Genomic DNA, 18,840 nt, shown 5'->3' on the forward strand with positions numbered 1-18,840 from the left:
ACTAAATCAATTACGGAGCTAAATTGCCTGCTGCTGGCTAGCTGCAGTGGTGGGGTTGAGGAAGGTGTTGAAAGCTACTTAGCCCCTCATTTATTTGCTCAGAGGCAGGCCAGATGGCAGCAATACAAGGTGTTATGGATCTTATTGACTCAGTGAAAAATCGCTGCTCTCAGTGGAGTAAAGGCATCAGAGCCGGAGTAGCGTCTGGAGCTGGGGTTTATTTTAAGAGTATAATATAAAAGCTTGGGTTCAGTTTCTAATCTTATCTTCAGATATATTGTTTTTCTCCAGCCTTCTGCCTGTGAGTGTTTTTTTTTTTTTTTTGAAGTGCTAATGACGACGGCATAGTACATCTGTTGAGCCTGTTTTTGCACGGCACCTGTGCAGTTTACAGAGATGGCGGCGGCAGATATACCAAAGACATTTTTATTAACGTCTGAAGCAATGAAATTGTAGTTTTAGACAGAGGAGAGAGCTCTAATTTAAAGCCGAGCTGCATTTAACATGACACCTGCCATGTGAGCTCTCAAGAGGTTGCATGAAAATGTAAAAAGAATCAGTTTAAAATGAGAATAAACTAAAACACTGAAGCTAAAGCTAACAACTCAGAGCATCCTGATGAAGAGCAAACATGTAAAATTATTTTACTACTTGGCTTTCGACCTTTTTAATTTTAATATAACAAGAGGAAAGGACAGACTTCCCCCAAGCGGCAACGAAAGCAAACATGTTAAGTGCAAAAAGCTGCAATTTATCAAATGTCCACTAGAGGCTGGCGCTAAAAAGTGAGTCAGTCCTCGTAGAACTTTATGATGTGTAAAAGGTAAAAGAAACAAACAAATTCTGTTAGGAGGATATGAAACAGATTTGGTCTTTATAGCTAACTCCTCCATTCATAGCAACAGTACAGGGGTCAATTTCCACTCACTCGTGGCTTCTTTCAGTGACTTTACAGGTTGCTACTCTCATATGACTGTCCCCATCTAAGAATTGGCCAGAATTTGGATGGAGTCAGTCTCTGTCAAGATGGCAGCAGCTGGCGAAACCACAATGAGCTTCAAAACTTCTCTTAAGGAATGTGATTAGCGACGTCATGGAGGGTTTGTTTTGTCTTGCTAACTAATAATCTGCTGTCAGCACTAAAATTACAGCTTATTTCTTAATTGGCTAATTTTCCTTACAACTTTGTTTTGCAACAAATTCCTGGTATGTGCCAACATTCCTGGGAATAAAAAGAGAATTCTGATTCTATGTTTCGAGACAGGCTAAAGTTTGCAGCTAACGCTTGAGCAGGGAACCCCGTCCTCACACCTTTGCGCTTGTCTATAAAACACCTTCAAGGTGTATGTCACTCTAGTTAGAGCTAAATGTGCATAAAAACCCTGATTTGCCTGGTTACAGTTGCTAAGATATGACTGAACAAATTTTGTTAGCCAGAATTTAGGTGAAGTCAGTCTCTGCCAAGATGGCGGCTGCTGGAGAAACCACACTGAGCTTCAAAACTTCTCTTCAGGAATGTGTTTAGCGACGTGATGGAGGGTTTGTTTCATCTCCCACCGAAAAAAAAGTTTGTGAAAACTAATAATCTGCTCTCAGCACTAAAATTACAGCTTATTAGCGAGACATGCTAAAGTTGTCAGCTAACCCATTCCTTACACTTTTGTCTATAAAACACCTTTAAGGTGTTTTATAACAAAAGTGTCTAGTTAGTCACTCTAGTTAGAGCTAAATGTGCATAAAAACCCTGATTTGCCTGGTTACAGTTGCTAAGATATGCCTGAACAAATTTTGTTTCAACGAACAGTTAATTCACACCTGATCCCCAGGTGTTGTTCTAAACTAAACAACAAATCATTTCTACTTTCTGCACAAGAATCGTCGACTAAACAAAGATTTCAAATCTGTGTTTTGGAACTTTTCTGTATTCTGCACTGAAAAAAAGTATTGAGGCCACAGTTCTTGTTTTCTGAGGAGGGCCCCTGTTCTGCATCGTGACTGAGTCGCTGTGCTCTCTCTTTGGCAGCGCGGTATAGCTGCTCAGGAGCCTGATGTATGCAAAGCCGCCCGGGCTCACGACTGCTGCTTGACAGAAGAGCTCTGTGGTGTGATTTGTCTTTGAATGGCGCTGAGCTGCAGGTCGTGCCGGCGCGCGGTGGGTGAGGAGGAGAAGTGGGGTGAGGGGGAGGCGGGTGGGGGAGAGGTGGCGGAGCTAAACACGTGCGCGATCAAACATTCTCGGGGGCCACATCAGAGAGGGGGGCAGATCAGGGAGCTGTCACGTCCCTGCTTTCCTTTTCTTTTCCTTTCACTTCCGTGTGTGTAAGTGTGCGTTTGCAGCCGTAGCAGCAGCAGCTCCCTGGAGACGGGTGGGAGCTGGCTCTGTGATGTTTGGCTGAGCGCCAGTGGAGGCAACGAGGCAGGTGAACGGGCGGCGAGGACGTTCCCGAGCCGTGGGAGAAGAGTGGGAGCCGAGCAGACAGACAGACGGACAGAGAGTGGAGAGGATCGTCTCTTGACAGGAGGGCTGTTGATATGCTACCTAGCCCTCGACTCCTACACTCAAAAGCACTAATGCAGCTCTCCTGCTCTCTTTACTGCCTCGCTGGAATGCAATCAGCTCAGAGTCAAGCCAGTCTCTCACTCTCTGTAATATTGTCTTCATTAAAATTGCAGCCGAAGTGGCTTCTAATGAACAAATTAATTTACTGATTGTCGTCAAATCCTTTTTGTGCAATTCACTTTAAACTGTAAAAACTGTAAAGTTTGCAGTGTCTCCACAAGTTCATTCAAGATCGCTTAATGCCGATGCTTGCTGAGAACTTAGTGTAAATATAGACTGTATCACATCCTTCAGGCCCCAGTTAAGTGCCAGTTTTTGAGTACCGCAAAATTCACACTAACATCAAAAATGTGCTCTCAGGCTGACTCTACTCGCTGATGTACCAGGAAGAATTATTCATTAATGCATTAAACCTGCGGAATCTGACCTTTTGGCCTCTTTGAGATCAATAGCAATGGGATTTTGAGATTTTAATTTGATGCGTGGAGCTTGTTACAGCACCCAAGTTTATTATTCGCTAATTATTTATCTCAGATTCTAGTCTCTGCTGACTCTCCCGAGCGAAATATGTGGCTCTTTTAGTCCCTAAATGCTCCAGTATTATTTCTAGCTAGTCGCTAACTGCTGCTCCCTGCTGTGTGGCCCAGAGCGTGTAGTGTGAGCAGTGGGTTTTTAATGCGTTTTCCTCTGAAAACATCTGCCTGAAACTACGAGGGCAGAGCTGCAACAGTAAGGCTGTGAAACAGGCTGCTAAACCGTGAGCTTCATCTCACCGTGAAACCGCACAAAGCTGCGAAAAGCTGCAGATTCATTGGGGATGATTCTCAGTAGGTTCATCACATTGTCATTTGATTTTTATCATATTATTAAATTATAGATTAGAGCTGCTTTAAATGTATTATTCAAGAGGGTGCTGAACCAGAGATGATTCTCCTCGATATTTCTCTAACCCATTTTTGGGGATGGTCGTTCTTTGTAGACATGCAGACGTTTTACCAGTGTGTCACCGGCTAGAAGTTAACAGTCTTCGCCTTTTGAGACACAGCGGAAACCATAGACTGTATAAAGACGTACGGTGGAACTGCTCCTCAAAGTTGAAGCCAAATCAAGCAGAGCTCCCCCTGGTGGCTGGCTGCAGTATAGGTCATAAGCTCCACCCCCTCCATGTTAGTGGGCGGGACTTGGGCCAAACTAAAACACTACTTTTTTTATTCAAGAATGGTTTCTGTCATTTTAGGCAGTTAATAAAATATTGATGCATGTTCAAGTGTCATTTTTTTGGATGAGTTTCGTTTTAGTTAGTTATTTGACGCTACAGAAACAGGATGTGACATGATGGCGACTACCAGTTGCCATGTCAACACCTCCGTAAAGCGCAAATCAAACCTTTCCTTGTAACAGGTGGAGGTAGAGCAGGGCGTAGTATTAATTATACGAAAACGCGAGTGAGTCTGCAGGAAGTGTGGGCGGCGCATCGATATCACGGCTCCACGTGGCTCCACTCTCAGACCGTAGTGATCAGACTCTGGCTCCAAACTCGCAAGATGGTGGCGCCCATGTCCGCGGGAAAATAGCATCAGTTTGGCCAATGTGAGGAAGTGGGTACGTGTTGTCCATATTTATATACAGTCTATGTCGGAAACCAGTAAGAGAATACCTCCTTTTGGCCTTAGACTGACTGGAATCATCTTTATACTTGCACATATGAGGAATCTGTCTCTGTGCTGGTGTCAGCAAATAAGATAATAGAACATAACATATATAAATAAACAAAGAATATGTAAAAAGTCTGGATTCAAATGAAAAAGTTTTTCTATAGAAAATGAAACAATAGTCAGTAGTCAAACGCTGGATGAGGCAGTTCTACTCTCTCTTCCCCCTCTAACCTTTACATACCTGATTGCATGTGTGCGTTAATGACTAATCTTAATTGCTGTCCTTCTATTCTTGACCTTGACGTCACAGCAGGTGACACCTGGATCAAAACACCCCCGCCCCCCCCAACCCCGCCTCTGCACGCACCTCTGCAGCCCACAGTTGTCATGACACCCCCTCTCCTCCTCCTTCGTACCTGACATTGTCGTGACGTTGGATGTAGATCTTGTGAAAGATCCTCTCGGGCGGCTTCAGGAAGTCCTCCTTCATCTCCATGGCAACGTTCCTGGGCAGTAGGCTCATTAGCAGACGCTCCTGAGGAAGGAGGGGTTAAGACGGAGGCGGCGTTAGAACTTCAAGGCGGTGGAACATAACCGTACACAGCGTGTGCTCGGGTTCGCGCACATGGGGGGAAAACTAACAAGTCGGCCGCTTCCGTCTCTTGATGTAAACATGAAGAGAGAAGACAATTAACCGCCGAGCTGACTGGTTTCACCGGATTCTGCTGCTTTTCTGAGTTTTCTATCACTGGAAACTGAATTAGAGCTGAAACTATTCATTTAATTAGTCAGTCAGTGCTTGACTTCTTCAAGCACAAATCTAAAAAGAAAAATCACCTTTCAGGTTTTTGCACAAGGGATTATGGTGCATTTTATTTGCATTTTGAACTATTGATACAAGCGATCTGAGGATGATGATGCTGGGCTGAGACAGTTATAACGACAATACTTTTCACTATTTTCTGATATTTCAAATCCGTAATTAATTAATTAATCCACAGATAAATCATTGTGTATTGTTAGCTGGGTTAAAATCTTGGAACAGATACTGATTATTTGACATTTTATAGACTATAATATTACTTTAATCCCATTACACAATGAATTGGTCAACATTTTGAGGCTGATCGATTCAAAGTTTTAACTAAAAAATGTAAAATAAACATGTGTCTGCGTTGGTTCTCTCCAGGTACTCCAGCTTCCTCCCACCGTCCAAAGACATGCTGGTTAGGTTCATTGGTGATTCTAAATTGGCTGTAGGTGTGAGTGTCTCTCTGTGTTAGCCCTGTGATAGACTGGAGACCTGTCCAGGTTGTACCCTGCCTCTCACCCTATGACAGCTGGGATAGGCTCCAGCCCTCCCACGACCCTTCACAGGACAAGCGGTTACAGAAAATGAATGAATGAATGATTTCAGGATTTGTCAGTAGGATTCATTCTGCGGGGGCAGTGAATACCTGTACCAATTTCCAACGGCTGTCACATTATTTCACTCTTGAGTAACCTGCTGAATCAACCGAATTTATCGTCCCTACTTTGACGTATTAACTACAGCTAATGGGTGAAATGTTATCCGATAAGAGCTGGGGAATCTGGAGGTCAAATGCCCCCTGCCACAAAGCCGAAAAGGTGCTGACGTGGCCTCCAAATTCCCCCAGATCTCAATCGAATCGAGCATCTGTGGGATGCGCTCGACAGACACGTCTGATCCACGTGGGCCCCACCTCTCAACTTGGAGGACTTAAATAATCTGCTGCTGAAGTCTTGTAGCCAGACGCCTAGAACGTCTAGAGGAGTCTATGCCTCTACAGGTCGGGGCAGTTTTGGTGCAGGTGGTCCTAATGTTATGGCTGAGCGGCGTACAGTAGGCACATGCAGGGAAAGACTAAATTAATCTCCTGGTTCTGGTTTAAAGCAAATCCCCTTTGATCAGCGTTTTTGTTTTTGTCGTCTCAGTTGCAGCGGCGTAAAAAAAAAAAAAAAGAGAGAAAAGTTGAAACTCAAGCAGGATGTCAAACGGTTGTGAATGCACAATGAATCATCAGGCAGGGCTGCGCTGAATAGCTGCTGAGAGGCACGGTTATAAAAGCAGCCGGGGCTCTCCCGTGTCTCCCTCCAACACACTCTCCTTTCACATTATCCCTCCATTCACACGAGCGCTCCTCACCTGCGGCAGCGGAGAGCAGCCTTTAGAAACAGCCATCACACTTACTGATGGAGGCTGTGTGAAAGTGTGTCACTGTAAGCGTGTGTGTGTGTGTGTGTGTGTGTGCGCGAAGCCATGATGTGAAGCCCGGGTGTGAAGGTGTGTTCGTTTGAATTTAAATAATGAATTTCCTGCTTTATTAATGCCTTCCTGAACGTGTTCTAATCACACATTAATGATTCCCATTTCTCTGATCTGTCCCAGGTTTAATTCAGCGTGTGCTCTGTTTGATGGTGGCTCTTGTCTTTGTGGTTTATTAATGAACCATTATCTTACAAATGAGTTTGTGTGTGTGTTTTTTTTTTTGTTTGTTTGTTTTTGTGTGTGTCTGTGCATATGAACGTATCCAGAATTCAGCCTTTATACAGAAATTTGAATAACTGAGAAAGGTACTCGTGCGTGTCTACGTCCACGCTCCCGACTGCCTGCAGAGACAAATGGAGTAAGAGGAAAACAAACATTTAAATGCTCTGATATATATAATTTGTTGTGGACCATTTTAAAATTGCAGAATTTTGGCCAAGTAGCAACTTCTCAGGGCTGAAGAAAAAAAGGAAAGGGAACGCAAAAGTGCCAAAAACTGCAGTTCCTTAAATGGCCACTTGAGGCTGGACGCCATGACAGCTCCTCAAAAGTGAAGCCCAAAGCAAGTAGAGCTCCACCTGGTGGCTGGCTGCAGTATAGCTCAAAAGCTCCACCCCCTCCATGTTAGTGGATGGGGGTTGGGACAAACTAAATCGACGGGGTTATCAATAATTTGGCTCCACTCTGGTACAGTACTGCTCAGACAAGATGGCGCCACCCGTATCCACGGGATAGCAGCGTCTGGCGCCGTCCATTTTTCCTACAGTCTAAGATCCATATAGTTTATTACTAGTTAACAGCAGAAATAAACATGTTTACAGCCAGGAAGAAAACAGCTTTGGTCTCTATGGCTAATCTCTCCATTCCCTTTTTTTGGGATTATCTGGGAGTTGGGTGCCAATATGGCGACGGCCGGAGGCACCATGCTGAGCTTCAAAAATGCTCCCTGCTAAAACTACTGGGGACGTCACGGAGGGGTGTAGCCAAACATCACAAGGTGCACTGATCATCTATAACCCACGGTCTTCATCAAGACTTTTCTTGGTTCTCATGGAAATTGGTCTGTAAGAGCTCAGTAGTTTGTTAGCAGACCTGGATTTGGGATTATTTTTGTCCAGTTCGTCAGTTTGAGGCTGATTTTGCAGAATAATCTGATTTAAGGTTATTCTCACAATCAGGGATGAACTTAATTTTATGGTAACACGGATCCCAAGTCTCCTTGACAACTGAGCCCACTGTGCCTTCCTGATTGGTTTGTACGAATTCACTGACAAATGGCATATTCCGCCTTTTCCCAGTGAACGTGAAGGAAAATTATCCTCTGCTCTGAGGTTTGCTCATCGAGCCGAGGCGTCAGTCACCGCGTAGTTAACCCCGCGCATGTTTGAGGAATCGCTGCAAGCTGAGCAAACGCCCGGGTGATAAACCGGGGGGGCCCGTTTCACCCGTTTGACGGTTGATATTCAAGTCGGAGACGTTTGCGCTCGGGCACGTCAGCAGACGCCCCGGTTGCTGGCTGTTGGGAGATCCTAATCAGGGGTCTGTATGTGTGTGTGTGTGTGTGTGTGTGTGTGTTTCTTCCACCCAGATAAACTGCGACCTTTACTGGAGTAGGGAGGCCATGAAAGCAATCTGCTTGTGTAATTACCTGTCAGAAGGGAGCCTGTTACTGCTGAGGAAAACACAGCATATCATCACCTAATCTACAAAGCACAGGTGCTAAGGGAACATTGTGCCTAACGAAAGGCGAGGATTGAGCCACGTCATATACACGGCATAATTAATTCTCTATTTAACAACTGGTGGGTTTGGCGCGTGGCGGCTGAGGAGGGCGCGGCGAGTAGCAAAGTGTTTCTGCGCGTTAAAGTTGCCCGATTGTTCCTCAGTTAAATCGCTCCATGTAGGTGTGCACGGAGGGGGTGGAATGTGTGGCGCTGGTGCATGTGCAACAGTAATTGTTCTTTCCTTAAATAGCTGCTGTCATAGTTACTGTGTGCCTGTGGGCAGGTTGCTAGAATACATTGGCACCTGAAACCTTTAAAGAAAAAAAAATTATTCTCAAGAGGCTGAGAAGATTTCAAGAACACGCTCAGGTTGAGGTAAAAAAAAAAAAATAATGTGCGGATGTGTGGATGCACGTCTTGCCGTTCACGCCTCACCTGCTTCTCATTTTCATCCTCCAGCCTCAGCCGCTCCTCGATGCAGTTGCGGGCCTGCAGGAAGACCTTCCTCTGGGTGCGCTCGGTGAGAATCCTCACAAACACCCCTGACAAGTTGACGCTGGCGAACAGCACCGCGTTGGCCACCAGCTGCACACAAGAACAAGAACAGACATGCCCAACTGAGCTGCCAGCCTCCACGTACTGTACGCGCGTGTGTGTTTGTGTGTGTGCAGTCATGTATGCCGGCTAGATCAGACGTCACAGCCGTTGATTAATCCATAGGATGGGCCGAACGGCGGACATCAAGGTCGGCACATGGATTACAACATGAAGCACGGGTGTGACTTAAAGAACAAAAGCTGTACGGTGGAATGGCTGGCAGACAAAGTGCATTATTGATCAGTGATCAGAGACTCTACATTCTGTCGGACGCTTCATTTGGAGCGTGAACTGGGGCCGTTCGGCGCCTTCGATTCCAGAAAAGGTCAAAGGTGAAAGGTCAGAGAAACGCTGTGATCCGGCACAGGCAGATGGAGGAGGCTCTCTGCGCACTGTGACCAGCAAAGCATCACCTCATAAAGAAAAACAAACCCACTCTGACTATTAACCTAAAGCAAAAGAACATTTTAGACTAAAAATAAACCAGTAGGCGTGTGGGATGAAAAACTACAGGGAACCTTTTACCCTCTCAGGCATCTAAAACTAAAATATACAAAAACGATTGAACTAGTTTTGGGATGTTAACTGATTTTCAGGGATCAAAAGCCAAAAAAAGGGTTGGAAGAACTGTCATAGCTTCTACCTGAGAGGTCAGGGCCACTTTACTAATCACTGTTCGTTCAAGGGACTCCATAGATCATCACATATCCCTCAAAATGTTGTAAATAAAGGATGAGTTTCAGCTTTAAACAATATGTTGAAATGATTACATCCTCCTGCAGTCTGATTCACAGGAAGAAGGCAAGAGGACAAGCTGAGTCTCTGTTTCAGCACCAGCGGCTGGACAGCTCCTCGTCTGCTTCATTACGTCTGGAGCGCAAAAGTGAAACTGTCTGCTCGCTTCCAGTTTTACAGCTACGCTACCCTGGAGCTCAGATCGATGTCTGCTGCTGTTTTTTGTTTAACCTTTTCTTCTCCAGGGGAAAGTAAGATGAGTAAGCATGCAGCCTCTCAGCACCACTGTACACTCTCCTGTACAGCTGCTCAAGGGCACAGAAGTTGTTTGGGGTGAAAAGTGGGACTCGAGCCAGCGCCTGTACGCGCCTAAACAGAAAAGTGAGAGTTGGGTGGGTGGATGAGGAGCTGACCGGGATGCAGGTGCAGCACTTACCGGTCTCCACAGCCTCTGCTTCCTCCCGGTGACGGACGTCGCTATGACAATGAAGTGGGATGCAGCCAGCATCACCCCGAACAGCACGGCCAGCAGCGTCCGCACCGGCAGCAGCACGTAAGCCACGAGGGTGACCAGCATGAGCTGCCACACGCCTTGCTCGGGGGCAGCGGCGTTCACCAGCTCCGACGTGCCGAGCGCCAGCGGGAACGGGCAGCAGAGCAGCGCAAAGGTGAAGCTGAAGAGCAGGGCCAGCTTCGCTATTTGCTGCAGCTGCGTCACCTGCAGGTACTTGACGTTGGTGACGATGAACAGCGACAGGAACACCACGCAGTGCACCGGGTAGGAGCCCTTGGACAAGGTGAGGCGCGGGCTGGACAGCAGCTCCATCAGGGACAGCGACGACGCGGCCACGATGAGCACCGCCAGCGCCTTGAGGGTGGCGGTCTGCTCCAGCTTCAGGTTGTAGTTCTGGAAGAGAGCCTCCAGCTCCTGGCTGTTGAACTCGTCCTCGCAGGCGATGGCGCCCAGGGGTGCACCGGCCGGGCAGTGACCCTTCCTCCGCCGGGTCTTGACTCTTTCGAATGGCATCTCCTCCATGTTCCGGCCATTCATGAAGCGGGGATGGCGCACGACCACCTCAACTTTTCGGTTCCTCCCTTCCTTTTCGGGAATCGAGCCGGCACCCTCTCCCAGTTCATGCGTCCTGGATGTCCGTGGGTCGGGCTCGGTGGCAGGTGGGAGAGGGTGGCAGTGGAGGAGACGGCAGAGCACCGCGCGCGCCCTATCCACAGGTTGACGGTTGTTGGTGTGTCGTCAGGAAAGTAGCCCGACCAGTGTGGCGCACGCCTCTCTCTCTCTCTCTCTCTCTCTCTCTCTCTCTGTCTCCCCCCTCTCTCTCTCTCCCTCGCTCTCTCTCAGTCTTTCTCTCTCTCTCTCCCTCGGACCACCTGCCTCGTCTCAGAGAGGTTTACGGTGATCCTGCGCTCCAACAGGACTCATAAGGGTCACGCTTGCGTCTGTTGATAATCAAAACCCCTCACCACGAGGCTCAGCGCACGTCTCTCATCACACACACACACACACACACACACACACACACACAAACATCAGCCAATAATCCCCTTCCTGTGCGCACATTCTCCCCTTTCTCCCATCTGAGAATATTCTATCCTATTCCTCCCGGTTTCATTTGCTCCGGTGAAATGTCAGTGGTCGTGGGGGTGAAGACAGCGGCAAAACAGCGCGGGTGATTTCCCCCCCTCACAGTGTCTGCAGTCGTAGCCGATGTAGTTCCCGGCTAAAAATAGACGAGCTGCACCGGTGGATGGTCCAATATAGCAACAATTTGGACTTTCCCCGCATTTCTTCCCCTCATATGTTTTTATTGCGGAGTCAAGGTCTCACTGCACGCGGAGAATTAACAGGAGAGAAGAAAAATAGAAACAGCAGTTAACCAGAAAAAGGCACTAAGCGTGCAGTGGGATAAAAATAGCTCCCTCCTCACGAATTAACAGGGAAAACGTAACAATGGTAACGTGCATCTTAAAATGTGGTGCACCCATGGCTAAGGGCACGTTTTGCATATTTGCATTCATGCATATTTTGCACGAATACGACGAATCGTGTATGTTTTCCCCCGTCTCCCTCCCTCCTCTTGCATGCCAGTGTAACATGCTGCAGGTTATTTAATAATCTGAGTTTAATCTGAGTTCAAGTCGAAACGATCACCAGTGAGGACACATTTGCAAACATCTCACATCACATGGATATTGGGGGGAAAAAAAGAAGAAGACATGCAAAGATGCAGGTGACACATTTCAACAAGAATACTTCACCAGTAGGAGAAGTAAATTAAAATATGGCCAATAAGGGGACTGCAGCATCTGCAGAAACATCCTGCAGTAATTGACATGAAGGAAAGTTAATGAAAGCCAATGTTATGTAAGAACGGAACAAGCAGAGATCTTCAGGATTTCCAAAAATATGCTCCTATCCAGACTGAGATGAGTCACAAAGATGGAAGTTCTATATGTGCGCTATACTTTTTATAGCACATCAATGCCACGCTTTCATGTTGCAGAAGAAAAAACTGTGACATAATAAAGACCTGCACCTGTGGTCTTAATCACAGCCGAAGACGGATGTGTAAATGTGGGATAGGGAAAGAGAGATGGAGATCAGAATTATATGTAAGAAGGGGAGACAAATATGGTGAGAAGTATTTATAGCAACGTGTGTTTCTATCAGCAGAGACATTCTGAGGTTTTGATCGATACGTGTTTACGTTCATTGTGTGTATATTCTTGCAGAGATGTCGACTTGTCTCAGTGGAGAAAGCACTTGTGTGTTAAAAATATATGCAAATATTTAGAGAATAGACAATACGGCAGGTTTATGTACGTTGCTGAGCATCACAAACACAATTAATACACCAAACATTGTGACCACCTTCCTGATATTGTGCAGGTCTTGTGGTGACTCATCAGAGAATGGACATGGGCCTTCTGAGGGGAGGGGCCTCTGTGGATCATCCCACAGATACTTGATCAGTTTGGGATCTAGTGAATCTGGAGGCCAGGTCAACACCCGGTGCCTGGTCTGGTCTAGGTGGGTGTTACATGTCTAAGTAACATCCACACCAATGAATGCCAGGTCCAGAAGTTTCCCAGCAGAACATTGAACTGTCACAAGATGGTTTAAATGTTGTATACGTCTCCTGTCCTGTGGTTTTAATGTTGTGGCTGATCGGTGTATATGACAAGTTTTCTCCCTCTTTGTTGATCGTGCACTTCTTCAGCCCCTGTTGTGTTTAAAACTGGCAAATCTGCCGTACAGGGTTCAAACATGCACCCGCTGTGGTTGTAATAAAATCCTGCATCAGTACCTGCTTTTACATAAACGCCTCCCCGGCAGCGTCATTCTCCACAGCCGTCAGATCGGACGGCCGGGCCAAAAATAACAGGCTTTTAGAGTCTAAAAACAGCCGCTCTTTAGTGCACATACGCATCCTTGCAAGACAAATGCAATCCGGCGTCGCTGATGACCTTGCTGGCCGCTGCACACGTGCCCCCAGATTGCTAAGATCGCCGCAGAAGTCAATGAAGCTGCTCATCAATGATTAAGTCAATGTGAAGCACTTTGGGTGCTCCTAACAAAAAGTCTCTACGTGCAACACAGTCAATTACTATCTGGTCAATATCCACTATCGTCCAGCACACCTTTAATCAATAGGCTGCAGAGCTGAGATCAACAGTGAGAAGAAAGACAATCTGACCCCCATCTGAGGGGAGGCTAATAAGACTTTGTCTAGCGGCCTCGCTGAAAGACTGAAAACACACTCCTCCTCTTCTTCTTCTTCTTCTTCAGGCCTCTGCACAGATCCACACCGGCCTATAGATCCTTTCAAGGACGTATTCATCCATTAACAAGGTTGATTTTGCTGCACAGCCATGACAGGGTCCTCAGATCGGGGCAAGGTGTTGACCCCGGTGCTGCAACATGTCGGAATCGCCACGATCGGAAGAGGACTTTATTTCTGAGCAGTCGATTAATCTTTTGGTAAAACATGACAGAACTTTTGCCAATAAGTTCTACTCAAACATAACGATGACACATTTGAAGAATTCTGCGTATTTACGTGGCAGACGTCATCGCTGACGTCGACGAGTCCTTGTAGGTCTGGAATCAATAGATAATAACAGGTCAAGCACAATTAGAAGCCAGAGAATAAAAGGTCAGTCTAATGACTTCCTATTACAGAGCTGAGCCATGCCTGCCACGATCCATCCGGCACTTGTACGAGCAACGTGAGAGCTGTGTCCTTATTCTCTGCTCTAAGTCAAATCACCAACCAACCAGGTGTTGGACTCTGCCAAGGTCATCCAAGGTCATCCAATCCTCTTTCTGATATTCATGGATTTTAAGGAGCAGCAGGGGTCGACGGGGCTGTCCGATATGGGAACCTCAGAATCACATCTCTGCTTTTTGCAGATGACGTGGTCCTGTTGGTTTCATTGGACCGTGACTTTCAGCACACACCAGGATGGTTTGCTGCACAGCATGATGACAGCCAGCGCCTCCAAATCAGAGGCTATGGTCTTCTACTGGAAAATGGTGGATTGTACGGGACCTTTGTGGTAAAGAGGAAGGTCAATTTACCAGTGGATCCACGTCCCAGCCCTCACCTTTGTTCCTGAACTTTGGGCAGTGGCTGAAAGAATGGTCTCCTCCTTGTAGGGTGGCTGGGCTCAGCCTTTAGAGGTCGGGTGAGGAGCCGGTACTCCGCATGGAGGATGCGTCCCATTTGAGAATTACCAGGGGTATCTAAAAAAGTGCTACAAGGACTACAAGTCCAGTTGCACTTGTTTCTGCTTGTTTTTTTGGATATATCATGACCTGAATAACCACGAAACCCCCACATGGAAACATGCCGCAACCTGACTTTGGATAAGCAAAATAAAAATGGATAAATTCGTGCTGGAGAAAGATCGTACGCCGTGTGCTGCGACAGAAAACACACAAACAGAAGAAGAAGAAAAACAAGAAATGAAAGAAAGAAATCAACATCAAAGTGACGCTTGGTACCAAAAATAATCTTAAGGATGCTGAGGTTCCTCCTGCGTCATCCTGCTCCCACGGAAAACAAAAAAAAACACAGAAGTCTCATTAAAAACATGACACACGGTGGGAATTCTGATAATAAACTCCTCGCTTCGTTCTACGGTGGACGAGACGTTGTTCTTCACCGAGGAGAAGAGAATCACCGCTAGCTTCGTCCATCATCGGTTCAAATGTAACCTTTCGTCAAACTGAACTTTCCTAGGGGTTCGAGAACAGATCTGGATCAGGTGATCGTCGTGTGTGTGTAAAGTTTGTGAATGAGGACTCTAGATAAAAGACGAAAACAGGCAAAGCTGATTTTACTGGTTTGGACCAAAGTATTTAATATCTTCTTCAAACTTTCGGGGAGTTTCCCCTTTTTCTAGAAGAATCATCCTCATGTAAGACACTCCTAGAGCCGTCGTTCCCCGTAATTCCGGCTACGTATCAATAAACCTGTCCATGCTTTAGGTTGTTTTGGAACATAACGCATTACTTTCCCTCCCCAGCGTGTCTCTATCTTCCGTGAGGTGAAACAAAGTGAGGTGGCGCAGCTCAATTCCCCCTTTTCTTTCTTTCTCTCTTTCTCTTTCCTGAAGTAAGTGACAGCTGCAGATTTTTTGGACCATCCCTCCCTCCAGGATGCCTGACAGTCCCACCCCCCCTCCCCGCCGTTGCCATGGCAACAGAGGCAGTAAGCCTAGCAGTTGTGACTGATATGCTGCTGAGGTGTTTCCCAATCTGACACTGGCTCCCTCTCTCTCAATCTTTTGTCTCCCTCCTCTTCTCTCTCTCTCTCCCTCTCCCTCTGTCCTTTCTCTCTGACTTTCTTTCAGGTGGTCTGAGATGATGAGTGCGGCCGAGGTGTTTGTATCTGCCTGTGCCGCGGTGACACGGCGCCCTGCCCCTGCTGGCTCATTGTGCTCGCTGACATTTCTCCAAATTGAGGCTCTGACATGAAGGACAGGTCGGCGCAAGACGAAGCTTCAGAGGTGACCGAGCTACGAGGAAAAAAAACCTTCCCACAATCCACTGCAAAAAAAAACAAAACAAACAAAAACATAAAGGTGGTGAGGAGGGTGGAGGAGGAGGAGACGCGTGGGGAAAAGGAGGAGGTGTGCGTTTGTGTCGAGGGTGTAAATCTATAAATTTATAATAAACTTTGAAAATGTCAGAGCGAGCCTAGCGCCGCGTCAAACCGGGTGACCCAGAGATGGTGGCTTTGATTTGTGAGGCGCCCCCCCCCCTCTGGTAATCACAGCCAGGTGATTTCCTGGTCATGGACCTGATGTGTATGGGGCGGTCGGTCGGGTGGGTAGGGGGTGCTACTTGGCAGGGAGACACAGGCACAGATAAATGGGAGCTGGGCTCTTCTGTACATTCATGAATAGGAGGCTGAGGAGGAAGCTGCTGCCGCTGCTGCTTCTTCTTCACTGCTGTTTGTATTCATGAATAAACCTGCTTGCTGCCATTCACAGAAACACAATTAGCTCCACGCTTCTCCAGGAGACGGGAACAAGACGAGCACGGATCCCGCTCCCGCAGCATAAACACTCACATTTGTACAACCACTGAAGCACCCCTCTTGAACCCTATTGTCTGCGTAATCGCTCTGCAAATGCACCTTTTACCCGATGCTCAAACTGTAGTCGCTGTTAAAAGCATAATGAGGTCAGAATCATTAAATCATTTGACACTTGTTGCTTTAAAGCGTGCGACGACACCTAGCAGATTGCGCATATGCATCCATATGCACAAGAGGGGAAATGAAAAAAAGATGAGAGACCAACACACACACACAAAGAAGAAGTGTTCAGCAGTCGGGTGTGTGTTTCTATGTGTGTGTGTGTGTGTGTGTGTGTGTGCGTGGCCTCTTGGGTTGCAGTGTGTGTGTGGGAGTGTTATTGAGAGATATTTTTAATTCTGTGTGTCAGCTCCTCTCATCTCCCTCAGCAAGAGACGTCGGAGGGAAGCTGAAAAACATTTCCAAAGCAACTATCGTTTAAACACACACACACACACACGCGCGCACACACAAACGTGTACAGTTTCAGAAGTCTTTCATACGGCACCAGTTGCGCCTTTGAAAGCTAAAAATAAAGACTTCCAGATTGCCAGTGTTGTTGTTTTTGTTTTTTTGGGGGGGAATTTTCCTCCAATTGCTTGTGAGGGATTGAAGGTTTACATGAACACTGATGAAATTAGTCTTTACTAAATATGATCGGATCGTTATCGAGCCAAGCCTGATGCTTTGTAGTTGTTTATTTTAGGTCTGCCATAAACCTGTTGGCTAGCGTCAAAGCTGCGGAAAAACAAAGTAGAAGAAGAACCACAATCATGTCTGCTGTGTGGAAGAATATTTACTCTGGAAAATGAAGTCAGTCACTGTGTATGTTTGTTGAGCTGGTAGTAGGTGATCCTCATTCAATGCTACCAGTTTGATTCATCAGCTCTGATAAAATGACTAAACAGAATCCATGGAGTCCACTCAGTCAAAGGCTGCACCCAAACAACAACAACAACAAACACTGAACGTTTAAGAGAAGAGAAAAGTTTCCTGGAGACAGCGTCAAGGAGAAACATCTTCCAGAGAGGGTTAGGGAGTTTATGGCAGCGTTGGATGACCAGAACATTTCTGGAGTAGAGAACACAAGGTACCAGCTACCCTCTCCACACTACATTAACTTTGACTGAAAGATTTATTGGACTGAATCCAGTTGACTCTAGGGGAAGACAAGGAAAGACTTTACGAAGCTACAGGAGACGTTTAAAATCAGATCAGGCCTCTGATCAACCAATACTGAATATTGGTATCAGGGGGCAAGAAAGCTGGATTCAGACTTCACTAATTAAAACACCATTCTATTCAGTCTGATACTGAAAGTGATAAAAGATTAAACTAACACCTTTCAAGAGAAATCAACGACTTCAGGAAGAAAAAAGGGGGAGGTTTTAATTCCCCTGACGCCTCCGAGCCACTAAATAATACCTCACCATATGGCAGATGATGGAAATAATAATTCCCCCCGGAGCAGCCGTCGTCAACTTAATGACTTTCTCCCATGCCGCTGCTTTTAGGAGGCGAGTAAAGTCACAGTGGACTGCAAAGTAGGATTAGAGTCATCCTGGCGGAGCACGGCGCAGGAAGGTAAATGGATTTCGCTCACACTCGTGTTCTCGGTGAAAAAAAGCACAATTGTCTCAGTCGCACGTCACACAGCGGGACGTGTGTTCACTTTGTGTGATGAAGGAAGACGGATCTAGTTGACGTCCCAGACGAAATCTATCTAACACAACAAGTACGTGACAGGTGATCGTGACATTTTCATCCATCTGTTGACGCACCGGCACATCATTGCACTGCATCATGGGTGTTCAACACTTGGGATGGATCCCAAAGGTGAGTCACCAGAAGATAAAAAGAAAGAAGGCTGAAAAGCTGCAGAAAATACTTCAGGTAAATCAGTGGCAGGTTACACGGTAAATTAAAACGATCAGCCACAACATTATGACCAGGAGAAGTGAATAACGTCGACCATCTTGTGACAGTTCAATGTTCTGCTGGGAAACTTCTGGACCTGGCATTCATTGGTGTGGATGTTACTTAAACATGTAGCACCCACCTAGACCAGACCAGGCACCCCCACCCCTCATGCCATAGAGGCCCCTCATGCCATAGAGGCCCCTCCCCTCAAAGGCCCCCCCACTAACAACATTCTGTTGCCAGACTCAGATCCAGATAAGAACCAAGTCTAAGCTAGACTCTTGAAGGTGTCTCCATTTGTTTTGACACTGTCCTCAACAGTGAAAAGACAGACGATGCGGTCATGGTATTGACTTTAGAGCATGTTAGAGCTTTGATTATTCAGTCAATCCTACAGGTTCAGTTTCACCAGTTTCTCTCAGTTGCAGGTTTAGAAACAGAAGCAAAAGACAATTTATTACAACCTTGCAGTTACTGAGAGGATTTAGTAAAACATAAAAAGCTGTTTGCTAACAAAGTACTGTGGAAAATATCTAGGGCACGTTCAAATAATCGCTACACCAAAAATCAAAGGGAAGCTCGGAAATTAACAAAGCTGTGGAAACCGCAATGAAGACTTCTGCTGTTCTTGTAGCGCTGATGTTAAGTTAAAAGTGTTTCTCCTCCTCGTGCTGCCTGCTCTGCGAGAGTGGTTCGATAGTTTCATTATTTTCAGATGAGGGAGTAGCAGGTGGCCGGTCTGATCAATGCCTGAGCC

The 18,840-nt window shown here is 46.4% G+C and overlaps 1 protein-coding gene across 2 annotated transcripts in view; it reads right to left on the reverse strand.

The window, feature by feature from the left end:
• The window catches only part of adcy1a (adenylate cyclase 1a), a gene marked incomplete at both ends in the record, with an annotated part of 47,258 nt that extends 36,646 nt beyond the window's left edge, over positions 1–10,612 (reverse strand). For both annotated transcript variants that reach the window (XM_084548321.1, XM_084548320.1), the window contains 3 exons: positions 4,632–4,750; positions 8,665–8,814; positions 9,998–10,612. In XM_084548321.1, coding sequence (XP_084404447.1) covers positions 4,632–4,750; positions 8,665–8,814; positions 9,998–10,612 — 884 coding nt within the window. The remainder of the gene's footprint in view (positions 1–4,631; positions 4,751–8,664; positions 8,815–9,997) is intronic.
• Positions 10,613–18,840: the final 8,228 nt, after the last annotated feature.

Source organism: Chelon labrosus, assembly GCF_963514085.1.
Source record: "Chelon labrosus genome assembly, chromosome: 7".
NCBI classification, from domain to species: domain Eukaryota; kingdom Metazoa; phylum Chordata; class Actinopteri; order Mugiliformes; family Mugilidae; genus Chelon; species Chelon labrosus.